The sequence below is a fragment of the Strigops habroptila genome, chromosome 11 (assembly GCF_004027225.2).
Source record: "Strigops habroptila isolate Jane chromosome 11, bStrHab1.2.pri, whole genome shotgun sequence".
NCBI lineage: Eukaryota > Metazoa > Chordata > Aves > Psittaciformes > Psittacidae > Strigops > Strigops habroptila.
This window is the reverse complement of record NC_046360.1, coordinates 26,095,870-26,121,459: the sequence shown is the minus strand read 5'-3', so window position 1 is coordinate 26,121,459 and position 25,590 is coordinate 26,095,870. Positions and strand designations below refer to the sequence as shown.

Below are 25,590 nucleotides of genomic sequence, written 5' to 3'. Positions count from 1 at the left end.
GGAAGTGGTGGGTAACAGCTGAAGGTGCAAAATGCCACAGAAACAAGTTGTTTGTTTAGTGCCCAAGGGCTCAAGGAGGGCACGCGGCAGTACAGAGTCCTGCCTAATGATACCTCTTTATTTGAAAGTGGAGGCGAAGCAACAGGAGTGTGTAGGATCATTCCAGTCTCCGTGTGAAAAAGTAAATTTCAGTTCCCTTGTAAAACCCTTTATTAGTGCAAAACGGAAGCTGCATGTTTTGTCAATGCATTCTTTCCCCTTGTTCTCCCACGAGGCAAATAGTCCAAAAGGTTTCGTTTTCTTTCCAGTACCCAAGGGAAAGAAGAGTCTTCTCTTCCTGCTTTTATCCGCTTCTTTGCAACACACATTTCAATCTTATCTTGCGTGACTTTCAGAGGTGCTCTGATTGTCTTCCCACGGCTATGTGTCAGAAGGACGCTAAGCAGGGAAAAGGTGGGGAAACCCCCGTAAATTCAACTGTTACTGTTGAAATAGTGCTACTGCTAAAACGGGTAGGTCCCAAGGAGACTTTGAATTGTGGTGTTTTAAATTATACAATTTGGATATTTGTGTTCTTTTTTTTTTTATTATTATTATTTTTCCCTTTTGACCTTGTAGCTACATTAATATCACATTTTTCAGCTTTTCCTTGCCACAGTGGGGGTAAGAAATTCATTGTTACTTTAATGGTACTTGAAAGGCTCATGATTTCTGAGGTAAGAAGTATAGAAAATTGCCCAAGTGTGGAAGTTTGATCCTGAAAACAAGAGTTTGCTCTATTGTAAAATGCAAGCAGATTATAAAGAAATAGTAAATTAAAAGCTCTCTAAGCTTATAGTACTGTTTGCAATAAATACAAAAAGACCTAGGGCTGAACATGAGCAAAAAACAGGAAGAGGAATGGGTCACAATTGTGTTTGATGAACTGTCCCATGCTGGCAGAAGTAGCACTGCAAGGCTCTCCAAGTAGGTGGTTTTGCCAGCAGTATCTGTAGCATGTACACTGGCAAATTCATTACAAATGTTTATCAAAAGCAGCTTAAATAGAAAAAAAATTTAGAAAAAAATACTGACTTTAAGAACACATTTTAAACCTAATCCTTGACTGGCAAGACCTGGCCAGATGACCACTTCTCACGCCCTGCATCTGCTACTGTACTACGTTATTATGGTAAGTGAAATCCTATATGCTACAATGACTGCAAAATCCTGCCAGCAGTCAGGCAGAGGGGTCACTGCTCAGTAGTTGCTAGCAGAGCTTTTTACTGTCCTCCTGCTGGTACACATTCTTTTCTTAGATCTTGCGGGATCTCTGAAACATCCTCTGTCCCCAGTTGTGCAGCATCCAGTGCTGTGGGAGCATGGTTGGTGCAGATCTCGGGGGAGGATCTAGGTTTAAACACACAGACATATCTATACCCACACGGGTGACCAAGCCACTAGCAGACTGCCCTGGATATGTGGCCAGCGCCTGGGCTGAGCGGGCAAGCTCCTTACCTACCACCCCTCGCATTGTGAGCAGCCGTTGCCCAGCCTGTCGGCAATACCAGCTGCGCGTAACAGGCAGGAAAGCATCTTTCACCTCCATCCCGTGAAACCTGTCATTTGGCAATCGGGCTGGAGCAGTAAGCGCTCAATGGAAAGGAAAATCTGATTTGCATTTGGGGCCTGACGTCAGCCGGAGCAGGAAGCAGGAGCGTGGTCTGACCCTGCCAAGAAACGTTTGCTCATGTCGCTCGGCTCTTCCGCCAGCAAAGAGTGAGTCTGGCGGGGTGGGGACAGGCTGAGAAGGACAGCCCTTTTGAGAAGAGGAAGCGTTTGGAGAAAATCAACCCTCCACAGCGGGCGCAGGAGGCAGAGGGTGGTGAGCGTCCCTGCCCTAGGCACGCACCATGCGTAGCCGCGGCTGATGGCCACGGCGGGGGCAAAGGACACGCTGGAGAGGGACTGCGAAGCAATGACCCTGCAGCAGCCGCCCCTGGCCCTGAAAGGGGGCTCCCCCCCAGCGCTGTACATCCACAGCATGCCTGCCTGGGTGCTGGAGGACTTCTGCCAGAAGATGGACTGCCTGAGCGACTACGACTGGATGCGGTTCGGTGAGAGGGGCACACAGGGAGGTGGGCTGGTGCTCCCCGGGCTGATGGGGTGCAATGGGGGTACAGAGCGGCAGCACGGCTGGGACGGGCAGTGGAAGGGCATGAGGCGCTGCCAGGGCACGCAGCTGCCCCATGCAGGGCCTCTGGCCCAGCCGCTGCCCAGCGCTCACATCCTGTAGACAGGGAGTTCCCATGCACCACTCTGGTTTTGGGATCAAGTGAAACTTCTGGTTAATAGGTGGAATTCCAGACTTCTGTGTTTGCTTGGCTTCTACGGGCAGCCAGGCTCCCGCCCCTCGCTCCCTGCTCTCTTTGGCACTCCCTTCTCTGTTCGCACTTTATCTTCTGCTACTCCTCAGTGCTTGCCTCGCTTAGATGCTCTATTCTTTTTCTTTCTTCCTTCACTTCATGTATATTCCCTCATACTTTACTGCGCTCATTTTTCTTGGTCCTGCTGTGTCCAGCTAGTAAGTACAGAAAATGCAGTCCCTGAGGTTTTTATCCTTTTTTCTGTATCCCAGTCCAAACAATTCTAACCTGAATCTTTTCTTAGTTGGCTTGACTTCCTTTATTTAACATGATTTAATCTCATTCAAGACTTCACTAACTCTGCTAAGTAAACTCTTACCACAGTTAAACTTGCTGACTGAGGGTGGGATTCACTTCTGCTATCTTTGCATGAGTAAAACTATGTCCAATGTCCTCTAAAGCCAGCTGAGGTGGGAACAGGGGAATCTCTGCTCCCACACACATACCCGAGGCCCCCCCCCACCTCTCTCCTTTAGGTGGATGTGTGTCAGCTGAGGGGGGCTGACTCAGACAGACACTTTCAGTGGCATCTCCACCAGCCCCAGGGACCACAAATGAGCACACAGCTGAACTTACACAAACTGAACTTTCTTCATGTCCCTACAGCTCATTTATTGTCATCCTTCCTTGTAGAAGTGTGCAAAGGAAAAAGCAAAATGTGTCTCGCACCTTAGTTTTCTCAGTTGCACCTGCTTGTATTTTCTAGTTTAAACAGAACTATTCTTTGTCTGCCACCAGCCTCCTACGTGATAACTGACCAAACGGAGCTACGGAAAATCAAGTGCATGGAGAAGACGGGGATCAGCATAACAAGGGAGCTGATGTGGTGGTGGGGAGTGAGACTGGCGACAGTGCCGCAGCTCCTGGACCTGCTGCGAGGACTGCAGCTCTACCGGGCGGCCCAAGTCATTCTGGACTGTGAGTAGCTGCTCCTTCCTCCCACGGGAATCTCTGTGTTCTCCCAGAGCACCAGCCCCAATCCAGTAAATCTGTCTCACTGGCTGAGGAAACCTTTTGCTGGGAGTCTTATGCTTAAGAGGTGACATAGAGGAGGAATCGCAGGTCCCTTTCTTTCATCGTCCCACCTTTGCAGTGGCTTCAGGAGGTGCCACAGAGAGATTGGCTCTGCTCTGAATCAGGGGTGATACTTTAATGCAACAGACAGGGTTTCTAAACAGAGCTTAATTATGCACATTTTAACTTTTCATACATTCTTGTTTCTCTGTTAAATGTTGTCATGATACTCTGTCAACAAACCCAGAGCAGAAGAACATATAATCAGTTTTGCCCGTGTAGCTTACTGTCCTGCAGCATCAGGAAAAGGTTATGAAAAGGAGAAATGGTTTATCAACTACCTACATTACTGTTTGTTTATTCCACTTCATATTTTCTCTGTTCCTATAATATGTTCTCCTCAATCCCACCCCAAATTAAACTCTAGTTTAACTTGGGGAAAGTTTAACTTTCTCACTCTGCATATATTTCTTCTCACCTATCTCTTATTTTGCTGTATTTCAGATTTATCTTTTTGAGGTAGGATGGTTAGAGTTTGAACTCAAGGTGCCTGGTCAAGGTAAACAATTGCCTTACAGAAATCACAACACTCTTAAATATAATTTTCCTTCCCATTTTTCTCCATTGAAAATTACGTTTAAATTGCAGCTGTCCATTTTCATAAGCTGAATTGTACCTTAACCCAGTGCTACCACCAAAACTGTTGAAGCCTGGAAAACATACTGCCTGTCTGTATTGAGTAGCCCCAAAAAGTCGAGAGTGGACCACATTCCCCTTTTCACACACATTCCCATGCAAAATCTACTTTCTGGAAACCAGATGTTTGTATTAATTTCACCAGTTTTCCATAGGGAATTACTAGAAAGAAACATTACAGATTTCTGTTATGTGCCTAAGATCTCCAGGTGAGTGTGGGGAACGCTCAAAGCTCGCAAGGGCGCATGCTTCCAGAGGTAGGGAATGTGTGGGAGCACCACCTGCTTCTCCTGTTCTGTGATGGAGAAACTGCCTGCCACGAGTGGTTTTGGGTGACATCACGAGCGGCTGTTGCTCAACAGCAGCCCATCTCCACCGGGCAGGGCTGCCAGCTGGCATGCATGGGAAGTCCAACACTGCATCATGGGTTTCTTGCCACAGCGTTTCTTTGTGTAGCACTGCTGTTTTTTGTAATTTCCGGGAATTAGCATGGCTTTAAGCTTTCATCTGAGTATGCTGGAAAAAATCTGACAATGGCATTCCAAATTCTGTAATTTTATTGGGTTTTTTTAAAGGAATATTAAGTACTAGAGCACAAGCAGCAATTTCTGTCTTAGTACATCTAACATAGTAACCACAGACCGTAACAAGAGCATTGTTCAGTTAATGTAACTGATTTTGCTGCCACCCCTATCCAGCCCTTTGAGTCAGCAAATCCACTTCCTGACTGAATTCAGTCACAGCATTCAGCTTAGAACGTAACAATTCCTACTCCTCATTCCTCAGCAAAGCAAACAGAGTTACAGGAAGACCTCGAGTCTGGTATAAGCTGTATATAGGTATAAGCTGTATATAGGTAATCCATTTGTTAATTTAGTCACTGTGAGGGTCCCATCTGAGTGGACAGGATTGTAGACAAAAATCTTGATTTAAATTATATTTTTAAATTTATACATTGAATAACTCTGGTCTAGATATATCACCAATGCAATAACCCTGGCTCCCTGATAATGGTATTTTTATGGATGCTCTGGAGTAGAGGGTGACTTCCATGGTGTGATGAGGCTTTTGCTCTGTGCCTGTTCAGTATTTAACACCATCAATTCCCTGTCTATGCGGAGAGTTTGTGGGTGCTCTTATATAACACACCTTAATTTACCACACCTTAAGCTCTAATTAGTTACAGGCCTTGCATTCTTTCCGTATCAGGGCACATTTTGGGGCCCACCCTTGTTTATACCTGGCTTAATCCTGCTTTATTCATTGTGATTTAATAAAAAAACCCTTGCATTCTCCTCCTGAAAAACTGAAATTGAAAAAATACTGAATGTTTTTACTACTACATAATAGCAGCAACAATCTTCAACATAATTTTAATCTGCCATGGAAAAAGCTGGGTTTGTTCAGTTAGGTATGATGCCTTTTCTTTCCCAGATGCGTTAATTTTACCATTTTTGCAAAAGCTGAGTTCAAAGAGCTTAGAAAAATTACTTCTTGTAACAACTGAGATGCTGCTGCTTTTACCCCCAAGTAGAGGGTTTTCTCTTCTCTTACAGGCCTTTAAAACAAGCCCATGAGTAGAACTGAGGTTTGTTCAGCACACTGCAGTGCTGAGGAGCTCCATGCATTTAATTTCAGAGAGCTATTGCTTGCAAACCAAAACATTGTTGGATTCAAGCTGATGTATAGCACATTCAGTGAAATGATGCCCCGAAGCCTAGAGCCTGCACAGAGGGTCTCTGATTGTTAGGTCTGGTCCTGTGTGCAAAGGCCAGAATGTGGCGCTGGATCAAGCCTTGAGAGGAGGCGTTTTAAAGCCCTGACAAGATTGCTTACGCAAGAACCAAGTAAGCTTTGTCTCAGTGCTTATGTAAAATGCAAAGAATCAGGCTTCCAATCCCAGAGCAGCTTCCCAGTAACCTCGCCCTTAAAAATAAAGATAGAACACAAGCAAAAATAATCATCCCTGCACAGAAAGTCATTATCCTTCTGCTTGTCTGACTGTCCATATCCCTGGCATGTCAGTATCACTGTATTGCTGTAACTTGCACAAGATGCACCTGAGGTCAGCCTCTGGTACAAGAGGGATTACCTGTTTTTTCTCTGCCTCTGTGATTTACCTTTGGGTTTTGGGGATATTTTTTTAGCTTTCTCAAAAACATTCCTGTGACTTTTTGGATTTCACTTGCCACAAGCTGAAAACCCTGAGGGTTTTCCCCTGTTAAAAAATAAAACCCAATCAAATTCCTGCAGGCTGGAGGAGCACGTTTTGTGATTTCTAAGGAAGAGCTTGGTTTCTAAAGATTGGAGCTGGCTGATGCAAGTAAACAGGAGTCTTTATAGTGATATCGACAGGCTAGATAGTAAATAGGGAAAGTAAATATTAACACATCATGGCAAGAAACGGACATCCTCAATTCAGCTCAGTAAGACTCTGAACTGATGTAATAAATCTAAGATACCTTTGTTTCTCTGATTTCCTTTGTGACGATGGGTGAACTGCGATATTGGACTGTTCCATGAAGGGCTGCATAAGGAGTTAAGTGATTTGGGGTTTGACTCTGTAAAGCAGTGTGAAAGCTAGATAAAGAGGGCTTAAAGGAGAAGAGACAAATCCTGTGGAGTGATCAATTTTCAGTTATGTTTCTGGATAATTGATATTAATTTTAGTCCCAGATCAACTCAAATGCAATAAGTTGCAAAACTACAATGAAATGATCTTCTAAAAAAACTTCTTATAGTTGTCTTTTATATTGAAGCCCATAGCAAAGCTTCATCTTAATTTGAGTGGCAGAAAGTCTGGGTTATTTTGTTGTTCTGGCATGTGGAAGTAGTTTGGTGTTTTGCTTTTTTTTTTTTGGAATTAACCCAATGCGGACATTCCACAGTGTGCTCAGTCATAAGCAGCAGTGATTTCTAGCACAATCTTTTTAGGTTTAGACAAATCTTTGATGTCTTTACCCTCTACTTTTTTATCCATATCTGAATATGGTTACTCAGGTGATTCCTCTCAGGCAGATTTGAAGAATACATCGCTTGTTCTATTGGGTACTTCAGAAAACCAAGTGGTCCTTAATCACCTTAATTCTATTCATTCTGACCTGAAGGAATCAGACATAACACACAGGTAGATGTTTTGCTGGCAGATTACTTCCAGGAGAGTTCTACCTCCTTTTGACAATTTCTTGCACTACTCTAGTCCCACTTCTGAATGTCCATAATAATTTATTTTTCTCTTGTGTCAGTTCTTTAGCTTCAGTGGTGACCTGTTCGTCTGATGTGCAGGAAATTGCAAAATTGATGACAAACCCTGAAAAGTAGGTTGAAAGAGGGAAGTGATTCTAATTTTAGAGACTTCTAGGTTGAAATACAGGAGGAAAAAGCCAACAACTGCAGAATGCAGGGACTGTCAGTTTTGGCTGAAGGCCTGCAGACTTGTTCAATGGCTGATCTTGAAAACTCGTGAGATTTGGGATTTCTTAGCATTCTTATACAGGAATAAAGAAACATACCTGCTTTTTGTGTCTTAATTCTAAGACCTAGTATCATTGAAACCTGTGTTCATATGTGACTGAAGAAAGTGGATGCAAACCTCAGAGGTCAGAGGAAAAAACTTTCCCTGTCATGACCATGCCCACTTCTACCATTACTGCTTTTCATCTACTCTTCACCCTTTAGTGCACTGAAATGGGCATAGCTTGTCTTCTCTTAAACAGTTCTACTGAATCTTGGTTTATTGTGAGCAGCACAGATTATAAATTAAGGATATCGCTTCCTGCTTGTTTCAGATATTCCAATGCTTTATACAAAAAAAAAAAAAAAGAGCACAAAGCTGTTGTCTGATTTCAAATTCAAATAGAGTTCTGTGGCTTTTGATTCTAAGATCACCACCATGCTCAAGATAGAAAGCTGATAAAACAGCATGACAAAACCCCCTTGTATTAATACTGTGCTTATTTTCTTTTATATAAAAATAAAACATTCATTTTGATTTTTAAGAAAATGCAAAGTGTGTTGCCAATAAAAGGTGGCAGGTAGAAACAAAAGGTTAGAACTACAACAAGGAAAATGTTGTTGGCATATAGTCAGTCTTTCTATCATCCCCAGTGCACACTGGGCATTTCTAAGCTCCTTTTCAACCTCAGTTTTAAATGTATTCACAGATAAGAATTCATCTGCTGCTTCAGGAGATTTTGGCAGCCTGGTGTATCACAGTATCTTGAATTCTTTTACTTTATTTTTTACTATCTTAACTTCAGCCTAATCTACTTTTAATAATTCCCTCTAAGATGCACATGTTTTTTATGTTCCTGTACTCTGAAAGCATCTTTGTACTTGTTTTAACCAGGCTTCAAGTTGCTTTTTCAGGCCTGATTCTGGGATTTTGCCAAGCTGTATACAGCATAGGATCTTTTAGAGCTGCAGTGAATCAATAATTTGACCTTTAACTTTTCCTTATATATTAGTAAGTCTTGAGCTTTGTTGATTTTTGTATTTTCCTTAGATTGTCTCCAGTTTGTTTCTTTCTGCTCATAAGTAACAGTATGATTCTTTATTACAAATAGTTCTATAAAGGAAAGTGTTTTCTGGGAATGGGCAGGGTCATGACACTAAAACCACACAATTGAAAACAGTCCTAAAATATTTAACTGACTAAACCCAATATAGTGCTGTCAAACTTCCTCTCAGTCCCACAACAATTAACAAAGAACTAGCTGCCTTCTTTAGGCTGGGAGGTATTTGTGATTTGAGATCACTGGCTGAAGGATGCTATATAGAAAATGACACAATAAATATACTGTTGTTGCTAACTTCTTATTGTGAGGGATTGTATATATTTTGCATAGTCATCACTGGTATTTGTTTGAAGCTCTGACTTTTATTGATTTTCAGTAGTAGTTAATGTCATGAATATGGTCTGAATTTAAATACCAACTGTATTCCAGCAATTTATCGATGAATTGCTTGAATGTTCATTTTAATGTTCATGTTAGTTTACAGTCTGTTTTCCTGACTAGGATTATTTCCTAGTGACTGATTAGTGTCAGGCTCTGTTTTCCCTGGTAATCTTCATCTTTCCTTTCTTCTCTTTTGAAGGGACATCAGCCTCTAATATTGCCAACTCTGGAAAAGAAGAGCTGGTAGAGCCGCCTAAACCAGAGAACAGATCTTTAACTCCCATAGAAAACAAGAAGATAGACAGAGAAAATGGGATAAATCTGTTGCCATCAACAGACTCTTCACATCCGGGAGTACCACCAGCAGGTAGTAACTACACGGATTCTGAATTTGCTCTAACGTTGAAATGACCATATAGATAAGACTGCTTCCCATTCGCTTTCAGTATAGTGTAATGAATATATTGCTCTTCAAAATGGTTACATTTGAATATTTGCCTTTTAACGTTATTTGTATTTGTTTGTAACTTTAGCGCATCGCCTCCTGTTCCTCCTCCTTATAGCTCTCTTGGCCTTGAGAGATGCTGGGTATATCTATCCTGTGGGATCTAAAGGCATTTTCCAGATCTTTGTGAACACCCATATCCCATCCTGGCTCCATACTAAGACTAGATCAGTGCATACATTTCCTGCCCCATGTCCCTCTCACCACACAGAATAAATCTAGGCCAGAAGAGAGCCATGCACAGGTCAGCAGGCCCCTCTGCTTGGGAACAGGAGGCAGTAGAACCACAGGACATACTGAGGAGAGCCAACAATATAGACATAGGGAGCTCTATATTCCCAAGCCAGGATTAGAGAGATCTGCACAGTCATCTTGCAAAGAGGAACCAGGAAAACAGCTGCCTGTCTTCACACAGTATTGCTCATTTTGACAGCTTGTCACAGATTATCCCTGGTAAGGAAATTCCACAAAATACCCCAGACCTCCATAACTAGGCTAGGCTGTGGCATTGTAAAAAGAACCTGTACTTTCAATGCTGGTATTTCAGTTTCAGGTGCTGTTTCTGAAGGAGCCTTGTATTCACTCCCTTTGCCACCACCTCCCCCAAGAGATCTTTTGAAATCCTTAGAGTCAAATCCTCCTGTCTCATCAAGTGTGAAGGTAAATCCCTTTAGTCCTCATTGATTATAACAATGAAAATTGTCTTTGTGATATTCTATGTTTTCTCAGTTAAAGTTTGTCCCTCTACTTGTATAAAATATAATGAAAAAGTAGGGCTTGATTACAACTTGTTTGGACTGAATGCTAACGAACTACTAATGCTTCAGTTAGATTACTGATGGTGTACATAATTCTTTTTGCCAGTGAAGAACAAGTGAAGGAAAAAAATTAACCATATTACATGGATAACATGTCCACAAATAGCAATTAATTTTGGAGGAATTTCTAGTTTAGATTTTACGGACGACTTAACATTTCTGGTGTGAGCACAGGATGGTACCACATATACCACTGACAAGTGAAAACAGCATACTTCTATTAGTTTAATTTTATACTTAAAATGTGGTTTCTGCTGAAACCTGGGCTCGTAGCAAATTTAAGTCAGGTTGCCCAGAGCCTGGTGTAGCTGACAATTGAAAATCTCCAAGGTTGGGCTGTTCCAGTGCCTAACCATCTCACTGTGACAAGCTTTTCTCATGCTTCTAATGATTTCAGCAGAGTCTCCTGTTCCTGCCTCCCTACAGCACTCTCGTCTATAAGATAGTCCAGCTAGATCTGTCCTGTGGGTTCTCAGAGTTGTTTTTTTTACAGATCCATGCACACACTCTCGTCTCATCATGGTTCTGTCTTGGCCTGGTTCCTTTGGTTTATTTTGGTTTGAAGAAGATTGTGGTTTAAGACTTTAAGGTCTTCCAGAATAACCTGGTTCAAGAGTACCAGCCAGAAGAGAAGATTGTGACAAAGAATGTAATAGCCTCACAGGTTTTGAGAGGGAGTTAGTGTTTTGTTTTCTCAAGTCTGGAGCACATTAAGGTTGTGAAAGCTGCGTGTTATTACAGTGGAACTGTAATAACAATTGGCATTAGGACTTGCCACACTGGAAGCAACAAATTATTGTGTAACTGATGCCAGATGTTTCAGAAGTAGATGTGAAATTCCTACCAGAACATAAATACATTATGAGGGACCCGACTTTCTGATCTGTTTCTTAATATATGCCCCAGCTGTGAAGATTAATATGTTTTGTAACTTAAACTAACATCACTTTAAAAAAAAATACATGGACTTTTAAACAAAATTAAGTCTGTTTTCTGGGAAAGGTGGAAATGCAAATTGGTAACTGTTTTCAAGTCTCTTCTACTGCGCAAAACTTTTATATCAGCAAAACACATCAAGACAGGTAACCGTCACATATGATTGCACAGTACCTTGCACAGTTTCTTTCAACAATCACAATGATTGCTTAGATCATGGAAAAGAAAATATAACAACTGAAAGAAGGAAAAAGCACACGAATTTTCATGAGAGAAAATTGTTTCTTCTACACATGTGTAGCCTTGCAGCTCTCCTGCTCCTCAGCAGGAGACAATGACGGATCTCCCCAGTGGGAGTCTTCTGTGGACCCAGAGAGAAGTTACTAATGCCACAAGTGGTTTCAGTGACAAGAGCAGAATTTGTGAAGGTACTTTTGCGGATGTCTACAAAGGTCAGAGGAACAACGTAGAGTATATCATCAAAAGACTGAAAGAGGCAAGTACTCCACCTTTAATATTTATTTGAAGGGGGTATGTTATTAGTGTCTCTGAAACATTAGCGGTGGTTGTTTAATATTGTATGGGCAAGGAATCAGAATGGCTACACGAAAAGAGAGGTAAAAAGGAAAGAATGTAAAGTAAGTAAACTTAGGTTCAGCAGACACATGAGAGATACTTTACTCAAGTAAGTAGTGTTATTAACTCTAGCCATGGGAGTAGCCTGCAATGTAGCTACATGCATTGATGGTTGGATCAGAGGTGTCCTTACGCTGGTTTTTGTTCTAATCTTCAATTAATTGTTGCCTTTGACACAAAGTTGCCATCAGTGATACTTGCCTATTTTCTAAAGTAGCTTGTCATCTAGAGACTACAAGATCTCTAGAAATGCAACATCTTAATAATTACTATTGACATTCTAGCACACGTTTTCATTTTTCAGATGGAATGCACAAGCCCGGATTCCACCCAAAGGTTCTTTCATACTGAAGTACAGATTTGCTTTCGGTAAGTGTTGGCTTTCAGGTGCAATCTGTGCATTTCCTGCTTGTGGCCTGTGCCCGTGTGTTTAGTTTAAGACCGATGAGCCTGTCTCTGAGGTGCTGTGCTGCTCTGGGAGAAGAGGGCTGTGCACAGCTTTTGCTGGAGCCCAGGGGAAACAGCATGCCTCTCAAGAGATGCTACAGGGCCCTGCTGAGCTCCACCAGCCCTTGAGATGGTGAGGAAGCAGTGTCTTCTGGAGCTTGCATCCCTCCTACCTGCACAGAATGGGCTGCACTGTAACCATCTCTCTCTTTGCTGGTAGGTTAGTTAGCCCTCTGCAGTCTTGCTCAGGGCCATGCTGTGCTTCCAGCTGCAGGACAATCTCCGGTTGCCTTGAATTTAGGCATTTATTCCAGCTCAGGAATGTATTTTTCTGTGTTGCTCATATTTCATTTGCAAACTGCTGCTGATATGTGCCTGCAGGTGCTGTCATGTCAACATCTTGCAGCTGCTGGGTTTCTCAGTAGAAACTGGATTGCACTGTCTGATATATCCCTACCTGCCTAACGGATCACTACAAAACAGACTTCAGTGTCAAGTAAGCAAATAATCTGGGTCTATTATCTACCTGTGATTACAAGTCCTGTCCTGTTGTTGTATGAAGAGCAATTATATCTCTTGGAATTCTGAGAAAAAGCCAAAAGTAAAAATGCCCAAATATCTTGACTGCAAGTTCTAAAAAGGCTGCAGCTCCTTTCCAGTTTCTGACTGCAAAGCAGATCAGGTCAACAGGAAGTTTCTGGTGTGCAGCCTTTAGCCTCTGAAAGTAATAAGGAATCTGCAAAATGTGTCTACTCATATGTAATATTTCATTAGATTTAGAATAGAATCATAGAATCGTAAGGGTTGGAAAGGACCTTAAGATCATCTAGTTCCAACCCCCCTGCCATGGGCAGGGACACCTTGCCCTAAACCATGTGGCTCAAGGCTCTGTCCAACCTGGCCTTGAACACCGCCAGGGATGGAGCATCCACAACCTCCCTGGGCAACCCATTCCAGTGCTTCACCACCCTCACTGTAAAGAACTTCTTCCTTATATCTAATCTAAACTTCCCCTGTTTAAGTTTGAACCCATTACCCCTTGTCCTACCACTACAGTCCCTAAGGAAGAGTCCCTCCCCAGCATCCTTGTAGACCCCCTTCAGATACTGGAAGGCTGCTACGAGGTCTCCATGCAGCCTTCTCTTCTCCAGGCTGAACAGCCCCAACTTTCTCAGCCTGTCTTCATATGGGAGGTGCTCCAGCCCCCTTATCATCCTCGTGGCCCTCCTCTGGACTCGCTCCAACAGCTCCATGTCCTTTTTATGTTGAGGACACCAGAACTGTACGCAGTACTCCAAGTGAGGTCTCACGAGAGCAGAGTAGAGGGGCAGGATCACCTCCTTTGACCTGCTGGTCACGCTTCTTTTGATGCAGCCCAGGATACGGTTGGCTTTCTGGGCTGCAAGCGCACACTGCCGGCTCATGTTAAGCTTCTCGTCAACCAACACCCCCAAGTCCTTTTCTGCAGGGCTGCTCTGAATCTCTTCTCTGCCCAGCCTGTAGCGGTGCCTGGGGTTGCCCCGACCCAGGTGTAGGACCTTGCACTTGGCTTGGTTAAACTTCATAAGGTTGGCATCGGCCCACCTCACAAGCGTGTCAAGGTCCCTCTGGATGGCATCCCTTCCCTCCAGCGTATCAACCGAACCACACAGCTTGGTGTCATCGGCAGACTTGCTGAGGGCGCACTCAATCCCACTGTCCATGTCACCGACAAAGATGTTGAACAGGACCGGTCCCAACACCGATCCCTGAGGGACACCACTCGTTACAGGTTTCCAACTGGACATCGAGCCATTTACCACAACTCTTTGCGTGCGGCCATCGAGCCAGTTTTTTATCCACCGAGTGGTCCATCTATCAAATTGATGTCTCTCCAATTTAGAGACAAGGATGTCATGTGGGACAGTGTCGAATGCTTTGCACAAGTCCAGGTAGATGACATCAACTGCTCTGCCGCTGTCCATCAGTTCCGTGGCTCCATCATAGAAGGCCACCAAATTGGTCAGGCAGGATTTCCCCTTAGTGAAGCCATGTTGGCTGTCACCAACCACCTCGTTGTTTTTCATGTGCCTTAGCATGTTTTCCAGGAGAAACTGTTCCAAGATTTTGCCAGGCACAGAGGTGAGACTGACTGGTCTGTAGTTCCCCGGGTCTTCCACCTTCCCCTTCTTGAAAATGGGGGTTATATTACCCTTCTTCCAGTCATCGGGAACTTCACCTGACTGCCAGGATTTTTCGAATATGATGGACAGTGGCTTAGCAACTTCATTTGCCAGCTCCTTCAGGACCCGTGGATGGATTTCATCAGGTCCCATGGATTTGTGCACGTTCAGGTTCTTAAGATGGTCTCGAACCTGATCCTCTCCTACAGTGGGCCTAAGGTCTTCGTTCTCACAGTCCCTGCATTTGCTTTCCAAGACTTGGGTTGTGTGGTCAGAGCATTTGCTGGTGAAGACTGAGGCAAAGAAGTCATTAAGAACCTCAGCCTTCTCCAAATCCATGGTAGCCAGTTCTCCTGATAGCTTCTGGAGAGGGCCTACATTGTCCCTAGCCTGTCTTTTATTTGCTACGTATCTATAGAATCCTTTCCTGTTATCTTTTACATCCCTTGCCAAACTTAATTCTAGCTGGGCCTTAGCTTTCCTAACCTGGTCCCTAGCTTCTCGGGCAATGCTCCTGTATTCTTCCCAGGCCGCCTGTCCTTGCTTCCACCTTCTATAAGCTTCTTTTTTCCCTCTAAGTTTCCTCAGCAGCTCCTTGTCCATCCATGGAGGTCTCCTGGCCCTCCTGCTGCACTTTCTTCTAGTCGGGATGCAACACTCTTGAGCACGTAGCAGGTGATCCTTGAATACCGACCAGCAGTCTTGGGCCCCCCTGCCCTCTAGGACTGTATCCCAGGAAACCTTACTAAGGAGGTTCCTGAAGAGGCCAAAGTCTGCTTGGGTTTACATTTCTCTAGAATCCACCATCCCATTCATTGGCATGATGTGCTATGGAGTTTCACAAGGGCTTACGAGGAACAGTTTGATATGCTTACACCTACTCAAAGAGCATCTCCAGAGGAGATGGTAGGGCAGAGGAACTCAGAGCAGCAATCCATCAAAGCCACCACTGCGCCTCATTAATGGGCAGTACCTGATGCTTTGGGCAAGTGTGATCTTTGCTGTATCCTTATCTCGCTGTGCCTGATGGCAGCAAAATGTGTAGCACAATATGCAAGGATAGGTTTCTTCCATAGCCTGGAAATCATCATGTTCTGCTTTGGACCACACTTTTGATTTAGGTCAGCAGGAGTTTTGACTGGGACTAAAGCTAAGCCTTTGGTTTTCAAAACTACTAATGTCTTGCTGTCTTTTATTCTATGAAATACCATTCTACTCATTTCCTTGCAGGATGATTCTGCTGCACTGACCTGGGAGATGCGAATTAGCATTTCTATAGGGCTCCTCCGAGCTACAGAGTATTTACATAAATCTGGAATTCTTCATGGAAATATCAAAAGGTGAGGAGGGGTTTGGCATCTCAGCACTTCCGTGGTCACCTCTTAATTCCAGGATTTCTTTGACAATAACGGCTGAAAGCTTGCACAATTGTGAAATCCATTTTCAGTGTCTTTCTGCTGTCTCTTGTTCTGTGGGGTGTTTACCATTTTATGTTTAAGCTGTCTCTCTTTTCTGAGTGATGGAAGTATATTCTTTTCAAGTTATTTCTGGACTGCCTGTTCTTCCCCCTCTGCCTTTCTGCCATTCTTTATCCTTCCACTCATACACAGCAGGCCAAATGCTGGAAACTTTCAGCGCTTTACTTTAAAAGTATAAAACTCTAGGTTTTTTTACCTCTAGTTAAAGTAATTACCAGTATTGTTACCTGTCTTTGTCACAGCTCCAATGTCTTGTTGGATGAAAACTTTACACCAAAGCTTGGACATTCAGGTCTGCGGCTGTATTCTGTTGATAAAAAATCAGAATATGCCACAATGAAAACCAAAGTCCTACAGGCTTCTCTTACTTATCTGCCAGAAGATTTTATTAGACATGGGAAGTTAACAGAAAAAGTCGATACATTCAGCTGTGGTGTGGTATGTGGGCCTTTTTTCCATGTTCCATTGCATTCTTTGGTGCTTCTAGACGGGAAATCGGATATAAGAGCATGTGCCTCATAGAGTTGATTTGCTGTCAATTTCATATTGCTGACTATATGATGTGTTGAAATACTGGTTCTAATTATGTTCACACTCCAAATATATTCAGTTTGTGGCAAAGTGAGGTGAATCTTTTGAACAGCAGTAACAAAAATTTTTCTTGTTGAAAAAAAAATTCTTACTGCTGATCATTTAAAAAAACCCAAACAAAAAGAGTAGCAGGAAGCCTGCAGTTGGGTTTTCAGATGCTACAAACATAACATTGTTAATTTGGAATTTCAACTTAAATAATTGATAGCCTATGATGTTACCTGTATCCTGGTATTTCCATTTAAATAGTTCAATGTGATTTCCTATCTGGATGTAGAATAACTTCCTTATCATCCTTTGTTTCAACAGTATCTGTTGTACCTAAGTATAAAATAGACTTAGCTTTGGAGGTAGATCATAAAGATCATAAATCAGAAAGATCAAAATCATAAAGATTGCCCAGATCTGGCATTGTTAAACCATCTGAAGTAAAAATAAAATTTCAAAATGCCCTGGCAGTTCAGTATTTCTTTAGTTACAAAACGCACTTTAAAAAAATAGAATTAATTCTGAACAGATTGGTTTCTCTTTCAAATATTCTGTCTAGGTCTTAGCAGAGATACTGACAGGGATTAAGGCCCTGGATGAAGGAAGAGACCCTATTTATCTGGTAAGAAGAAGCAGGAATAACGAATGCCACATGAGTGAATGGGGTTGCTGTCATAAAATGAATTTTTGTTTTATATAAATACAGTTTGTTGTTTGGAGTCTGCTTGTACACATCCTGAAGAAGGGATGTTTAGAAGCCATATCCCAGTTCCATTAACATCAATAGCCTACCCGCCTTTAAACAGAGGCAGGATACATATTCCCATTTCACACACCACACTCATGAGTGCTGGCCTGATCATAGTAGGAGATACTCCAGAATAGCTGGTGTTTAAATACACGTGTATTTAAGAGAAGGCTTTGTGCTGAAATGCTGCTGCATGTTTTTAATGTGCCAGAAAGAAGAGTTATGAGCCAAACTGAATGGGGAGATGTGGGTAGGCGGTAACCACAGTTGCTCAGCATCGTGTTTATCAGGTGCTTATGTGTTGCACTACTGTCTGGAATTTTTATCTGGATTTTCTGTCTGGAATTTGGGCCAATCTGCCCAAGCTGTGATTAGAACTACACAAGCAGCCAGAACTGGCCAGGCTCGCTGAATGCCATTAACACCATCCTCATCAGAACAGACTCCACCTATATTCCTTCTGTGGGATGTGCTCCTTCCAACTCCCCAGCTTGTTGAAGCCTTTGAGGGGAAAACTACAGTATTCTTACTTACTATTTCCAAGCAATTCATCAATGTGTAAATGGATTCACAAAAGAAAGGATACCAGGTTTCTGATTTGTTTAACACGTTTGAAAAGTCCTGAGCAAGAATGCTGCTATAGACATATATTTTTCATTCCTACAAATAGGCATAGGCCTAGAGCTGGGTCTGTTTTAGAGAATTTGACATTAGACACATGCAGAGAAAACCTTTGGCCTTTTTGTGAAAACCAACATTTCTGTCAGTTGTGTGAATGGAGAGTCTTAAAGCTTTTAGGTCTGTAAACAAGCCATGAAGGAACAATAATAACAAATATATGGCAAGATTCATATTCTCAGTGATTCAAGCAGAAATGAATGTTTATGTTCATTTTGCCTTCACTAATGTTTCTCTTTCCTTTGAACAGAAAGATATGATTGCTGATGAAATTCAATTAGCAAAAGAAAGCTCATATTCCAAAGTAAAAAAATTGGAAAAGCTAGCTGCTAAGGAAATATGCTGTAAATATCTAGACAAGAAAGCAGGACACTTGCTGGAAGAGGTTGCAATTGATTTTGCCTCAGCCATCTGCCTTTGTCTGAAAAAGAAGAACTGTAACACAGCAGAGGTAATATTTAAAAAACATGACCAAGATTTTAGTCTTCTTGACAGCAAGGTCTAAAGCTACAACATTCACACTTCACTTATTGTGGGAGTGTTGACATAGGAGAACATGTGTAAGGGTACAGGAATTACTCTGCATTCACAGGTTTTGTTTTTAAAAACAGGTGCTTGAAATTATGGAAATGGCTGAAAAGAAATTAAGAGAGCATTACATCTGTGGAGGCAGCACTTCTGGATTCTCCATGAACACTCCTGAAGAAACTGATGATGAGACAGTGAGTCTCAGCATGGACGTGCCTTCTGCAGGGAAGAATAAAGAGGACAGCACACAGCCTGCCATCCTGACCAGTGCCAATCCGTGCCCACCTTCAATAGGTGTTGTGTCACCTGCCATTTACTGTGAACAGATGTCAAGGGTTCCTTGTGAATCAGATGAATCAAGTAGTTTTATATGGAACCCTTCAGAAAGATCTACAGATGAGCTATCTAGCTGTAACAAATCAGAAAACGTGGCAGCCTCTGATTACAAGATCAAGCAGGAAAAGCCTGCACATGGACTCCAGGAAAGAAATGCGGCATGTGCCAAAAGTGATGATGTCTTAGAAGCAGCGTCTACTGCACAGAGCACCTCTCAACAAAACCACACAGACCTTGACTCTCCATGTTCTTCACAAGGTAAATCTAGATCAATCTGAAGAGTGCATAACAGAACATTCAAACACACACCATCTTCAAGCTGCTTGGGCAAAACTTCCCATGTTCCTGTTGGGATAACTGAAGTCTTTGTAAAAGTGCTCTAATATTACAATAGTGGGAACAAATTATTCTCCAGAATTGCTTAGATTCTTCTTCCTACTTCTAAACGCATTTCAGTAAATCTTTTCTCCTTCATTGTGATTTTATCAATAAATCTACAAAATGTTTTCTGATTTTCTGTCAGGTTTTTTTCCTAAACCAGTTTTGGTTTTGTGGGGGTTTTGTTTGGCTTTGTGTTTGTTTTGTTTTAATTCAAAATTGTTATCTATTCCTTACACAACAGGTGGATTTTTTTTTTTCTTAACATTTGGGCTTTTATTTTTTTGTTTTTCAGCATTAGCCAGAGAGACATCTTGGAAAATAAAGATAAATGATAAAAAAAAGAAGCTCATGGAAAATATTTTGCTGTATGAAGAAGACAAATTAAACAGCTCTGAACTTTTTGAATCATAAATTGGATGGATTTATCAACAGTGGCCAGCTCTGAAGAAAAATAAGGACTGTCTCCTCATTAGAAAGCTGGTAAAAGTGTATCTTTCTTGTAAGTTTAAGTAGCAGAGTTGGATCAGAATCGTTAGCCCCGACTGAAGAAAACAGAAGTGATCACACTGAGAAGAAACAGGAAACATCTGTTCTAAAGCAGATAAAAGCACAATGCCACTCTGTAAACAGAAATGCCTTCTTCCTTCTCATGTGTAATGTAGAGATATGGCAGACACAAACTGCCAAAATAATTTACCATCCTTTTGCAGTGTATTTCAGAAAGCATCTACATATAATGTATGTCTTGTTAAAAAGCACAGTCCTAGGAGTTATAGGGCAAGCACTAATCAGCAACCAGTTAGCAATGCTCTTTACTGTTATTGTGCAAGCAGACAGAAATCTCCAGAGAGACTGAAGGTTTCTATTTTCCAAAGAATCTATCCTATTCCATATTATCTTAGCCCACATACTCAAAACTACTGCATTACCAGAGAGGGGATTTTTTATGCAAGTTCTCACATGTATTCTACATGACTCAATCGCAATCTGAATTGCACTGAACATAGTAGTAAGTAAATAATTAGAGCCATATTAGTCTATGAGTTTCTCTACTACATAGGTATGACAAGTTTTGGAAGTTTTAACCTTTCAGCTTCACTGTTGGGAGCTCTAAGATGGTGTTTAATGCTTCATAATTGATTCTTGAAGTTAATTTTTTCTAAGTGTCCTTTATATGTTGTTAAGGTTTCTCATTGTGCTTCACATGGTAACTGTTGTATATTTTGGATTAGGGACAAGATTTTAATTTAAAATGTCTTTAATTTTGTTATAGGTCACTTGAAATTTGGTTTGTTATATTTATTTTGGCTATCAGTGAAAGATGAGCTAGTGAGTGGACCTGTTCATGGTGCCACACTCACCACATGTTCTTAGAGAAGAATAGTTTTGTGTGTCTCTTGGCTTACCCAGCATTAGCAGCCTTGGGTTCAGGCTTGGTGATCACGCTTAAAAGAAGATAAAACCAACAAACTTGTATGCTGTCATATTTATTATCAAGTGAAAGCCCCTTAAAGTGTCACTTTCATTGTTACAACTATTTATTACATGTGATATTGTTAGTATGTTCTTGTGCAGTCTAAGGAAATGCAGGTTTATTATAAACAAAAAGAACTATCAGAACATGTAGCTCAGCTTACAGACTGCTGCCTCCTTAGCTTAGCTAAAAGGGCCTGATGTACAGAAATGGCTAAAATTCACAATGAAGTTGAGAGAATATTTTTTAAAAACCATGATTTTTTTTATGTAATTCTTTTTTCACTGGAATTGTGTAATGGTCTAGTTTTTCTGCCTTTACATGAAGGTCTCTGAGAAAGACCTCATATCTTCTATAGTTGTATAGTACCTAGTTCATTGTAGGTACTACTAGGAGCAAGTAAAAGTATTTTAACTAAAGACCTGAGTATTAGAATCATCTATACATTTGTCTGTCAAATTGATTTCTACACCAAAACCTGGTAAAATTCCATATTTAGAAGTGCCTTCGATACTGTCTATGTATTTGCCGGTGTCAGATTCTTTATTTTAGCAGAATCAAACCAAGAAAACGTGGGTACTGACATAAAAAGCATTAAGTGTATTCAGATTGGTCAGTAACTGCTTAATTCCACATGAGATTTAATTGAGATACTTTATGGTGCTGCAAATTTAATATTTGTTGGTTTTCGTGGGTACTTTTTGAGAGATCCATGTTAAGTACCTTGGTTCTCGTCCAGGAAGAAATGCTCACAGACACCCCAGGACTGAATGGAAAACCTAAGTTTTTTAAATTGAGAAACATAATTTATACAGTTCTGTTTCATGAAAATGCTTTAATGATTTTGTACTCTTTCAGTCACAAAATGAATTTGTTGTTTTTTCCGCCTTGTTCCAGGTTAGTTTTAAAATATTCTGAGGTGATATACATGGACTTATAGAGTTACATGAGTACATAATGTAACATCTACAAGACACTGCATAGTCTTAGACTAATGATGCTCTGCAGAGTATCTTGGCTATTCAGTATAATGTATGTTTTAATCTCAACTCAGCAAATTTATACATTACCATTTACTAATACCTTTGTGAATAAAAAAAAAAAGAAAAAAAATCCTTTATAGCCTGCTTTTTCTTGATTTATGGCTCAGAAAAATGTGTCTCAATCCACCCTATTTAGGTAATTTTGTGTTTGTAATAATTAGTACAAACATGTATATTTGGTCTTTGTTCACTAATGAATAGCTGATTTTTTTTCCTTTGAGATGTCTCTAGAGAAAAATTTCTAAAATTAATAATTACAGAATTACTGGGATACAACTGACATTTATTGATGCTCAGATGCACAATCTGTAGTATCCTTTAAGATATTGTAGCTCTTTCTCAAAAATTAAGGACAACTCTGCTTTGTTTTTACCCATGAACACTAGAATAAGGACATAGAATATATTTTTTTAAAAAAATAGAGTGATTCTGGAACTACAGAACTGTGCAAGGAAAACTGCCAACAGCAACATCGCCAATGCTTTGTCTGAGTAACACTCTTCGCTAAACTCTATCAATTAATGGTTGCCTGTGTCTAAAAGCACAGATCTAGTCACAGCCTTTAAATATATACATGTATATAATTATGTAGGGTCATTGTTTGCCATCATTCAGTCCCACAGAACTTTTTATTATTGGTGGTATCTTGTAGTCTTGAGTTCTGTTATAGAAAACAAGCCCGAAGGTGCACATGTAAATGAAAATTTCAGGTTTATGTCATCATTTCCTTTTCGCCAGTTAATAACTCATAGAGGGCAGTCTAACATCGTTTGTGCACTTGAAGACTTCTAGAGTTGTTCCTGTCATTCGTATTTTTAGGTATGAAGTAATGTTTCTCAGTGGAAGTCTTTCAAATCTTGACTTCCTGTTCCTGTGAAAAACAACAAGAATGAACACAGTGGATTGGATTGAGAAAATATTTCACTTGAATTATAAAGCGGATGTAAAAATCCTTTGTTGCAGCAGAGCTACTTTATTGTTTTGTTTCAGTTGCTGTAGTTGGTAGCTTTCTGTAGACCAAAAGGCAGATTTTTATCTAAACAAAGTGAGGCAATGAAACACATTGAGTTTGGTTTGTGTTGGCCAAAACCAAGTGTAGTCTCTTAACTATTTACCCTTTGTTTTTATCTGTATAACTTGATAATGTTGTCTGAACCTTGTTTAGTATCCTGTGATGTCTGATGGTCATTTAATACTTCCATTCAGATAGACAAATATTGATGTGTTTTATATGCACCTTCCTTTTTCTCATCTTTTGGGTTGTTGCTCTCCCCTAACTCACATGCTGTTTAGTTGTTCATAACTGCTTAAACATGTTACATACAAATAGACTTTTTCATTTATTGTCTAACTTGAAAATAAACCTGAGTGTGATGAGGTAAATGCTGTACAAAGGAACAGAAAATAAGCGTGACTTGAGAGAGCAACACGTTGAAAATCACAGGAAGAAGAAAACAAAGCACCAGTGATCCACTGTAATATTCCTTAAGGCACTCCACAGCGTTTTGGAATGTCAAAAAGGAGGAATCTCAACCACATGAAGTTCAGGCTGATAGCCCACAAAGTGGAAGAGTTGTAAGGTAGATTGCAGCTCAAGCAGCATCCATGTCATTCCTAAACTTGAAGGCAGCTGATGATTGCACCTGTGTTCAGACAGACAGGGAACAAAAACAGGTGAAAGAACCTGCAGCTGTTCAGAATGACTCAGGACATCCTGTGACTTGTCCAAGCACAGCCACTGGAGGAGCCTCTCCGAGTCTGTGTTTGTGGATGGAGAAAAACCAAACAAACAGGTGAATGGATGCGTTGAGATGCTTGTGGGATCTTGGTGGTTAGAATCTGTTTGAAAAAAATTAGGAAGATGAAATGCTTTTTTTAGACTGTTTCTTACTTTAGGAGTTTCCTGGGTTTGTAAAGCCCAGTCTAGTGATGTGCCATTACAGGAAAAGAGAAACATTAGATCATGCTTTAGATTGAGGAACTGTTACAATTGAAGTGACTGGATATTTTCGCCCTCCCTCGTCTGTAAAGAATTAAACGCTTCAAGTAATTATAAAATAGTAGCTGATTGAGTGATTCTTGTTACTTCTTTAGTGGGAAATTACTCTTCTTTTTATTTATTATTTTGCATAGGAACTAGGTTGATTATAGCCTAATTAGTCATCTTATTTCGTTTTCACAATTGAATAATCATCTTAAATTAGTGGAAGAAGATAATTCTCTCTATGTATATATATATAAAAACATATATAATGAAACATAAATATATATTTCATTATCTCAAATTATTAGTAAGAATGATCCACAAAGAAACAAGCATATTCAGCTCCACCATTTGATTGAGGGGCTTGTCTTGTTGTAAAGTAAGTTTGTTCATTGTTAATTCGTTGCATCTTGGCATCCATTGTATGCAGTACTTGGGTTAGAACAACCAGTTGTACTGAATACCCAGGTAATTTACCCACCTTTTGTTAGACGGTTTTTTTCCCCTCAATGTCATTGCTCAGAAATAAGATAATGAGAATGCCAGCTTCAAAATTATCTGTACTGTGACAGAGGGTAGAAATTGAGCGTATTTTGTCAAGTAGATGGCATAGCTGTTTTGGAAAAAGTCCTAGAGCAGATATTGTAACATAGGCTGTTTTATACTACCCTCTTGAGGTTGATGTCATATTTGCAAGAGTGAAAATACTGCACACATTTATAGGTCCAAAGATTTTTTTTCTCTAGATCACCAGCAAAATCTGGGAGAGTTCTGTTGCCCTCTTGCTTTGCTTTTTTTAAGATAGACAGACTTAGAACGTTCTGTTTCATAAGCTGGAGCAGCAACAACACAGCATAATAGCCTGTACCTCAATCTGTATGCTGTGGACTAGCTTAGCCATAGTTTTTATTTCTCAGTGAGTAGACTGTATCCTACACAACTCTGTCAGAATTCTAGAAGCAGCCATCCTAACTACAGAGCTGTTTATTTTAAGAAAAGATTTATGCAGTATCTCTAGCTGACAGCTTATTTCCTGTACTTTGGGCAGCTGATTGGCTGGCTGTTTCCATGGAATATGCTTAGAAAACATTAATTATAAATAGAACATAAGCCATAGATGTGCTGTGGAAGTGATGATTAGAGTTCAATATAAAAAATATTATTTCAGTGCTCTTTCTTCCTTTTTATAACACTGCTGCAGGTTTCAAAAAGTACATCTTCCACATCCTTACTCTGGGCTAGTCTTCCAAGATTCATTTACTGTTTTTTAACCCACTTCCCCCTTCACTTCTGTTTCTCATTTGTCTTCTGGTGCAGTATTGTACCAGATAGTACTGGTGGCAAAGGGATCACTTCATTTAGGTGAATAATTTTGTGACAGAAGAGAACATGTCTAATAAAAATTGCAGTTGTGCTTACATTTATTGCATTAATCTGTTAAAAGAGTACTTTACAAATCTCTTCAGGAGGAAATTCTAGGAGATATTCATGGATTATCACAGATCCCTATGGGCTGAGGTACAGAAAAGAATTTCTGATACACTGGTGCATGCTGTCTTATGCATTTGAAGGCATGAAAACTTATCTTGTACCTCTGATATATGCACCTGTATGGATATGGTTCTGAATCCAAGCAAATAAACTGGAAAACTCATTTCCTTATGTGTGCATTTTTTGGTTGGTTTTGTGTGCGCTTGTTTTTTTTAAACTGAAACAGGCGTTAGATGGTTTCCTTGATTAGATCCATCTTAACAAATCCCTCAGCAGTTAAGCTCACATGGCACATTAAGTCCTTGTCCATTTTATTACATAAACTGTCTAGTTTGAGCTACTCTTAAAGAAAA

General features: G+C 40.7%; 1 protein-coding gene across 1 annotated transcript; it reads left to right on the top strand.

The window, feature by feature from the left end:
• Positions 1–1,326: 1,326 nt before the first annotated feature.
• IRAK2 (interleukin 1 receptor associated kinase 2) lies at positions 1,327–24,889 on the top strand. Its single transcript, XM_030501022.1, has 13 exons — positions 1,327–2,096; positions 3,144–3,323; positions 9,213–9,380; positions 10,066–10,178; positions 11,574–11,768; positions 12,213–12,277; positions 12,737–12,851; positions 15,748–15,857; positions 16,238–16,433; positions 17,134–17,196; positions 18,251–18,451; positions 18,612–19,122; positions 19,538–24,889. The coding sequence occupies exons 1-13, from the start codon at positions 1,910–1,912 to the stop codon at positions 19,654–19,656; spliced, it is 2,223 nt and encodes a 740-aa protein (XP_030356882.1). The 5' UTR covers positions 1,327–1,909; the 3' UTR covers positions 19,657–24,889.
• The last annotated feature ends 701 nt before the right edge of the window (positions 24,890–25,590 follow it).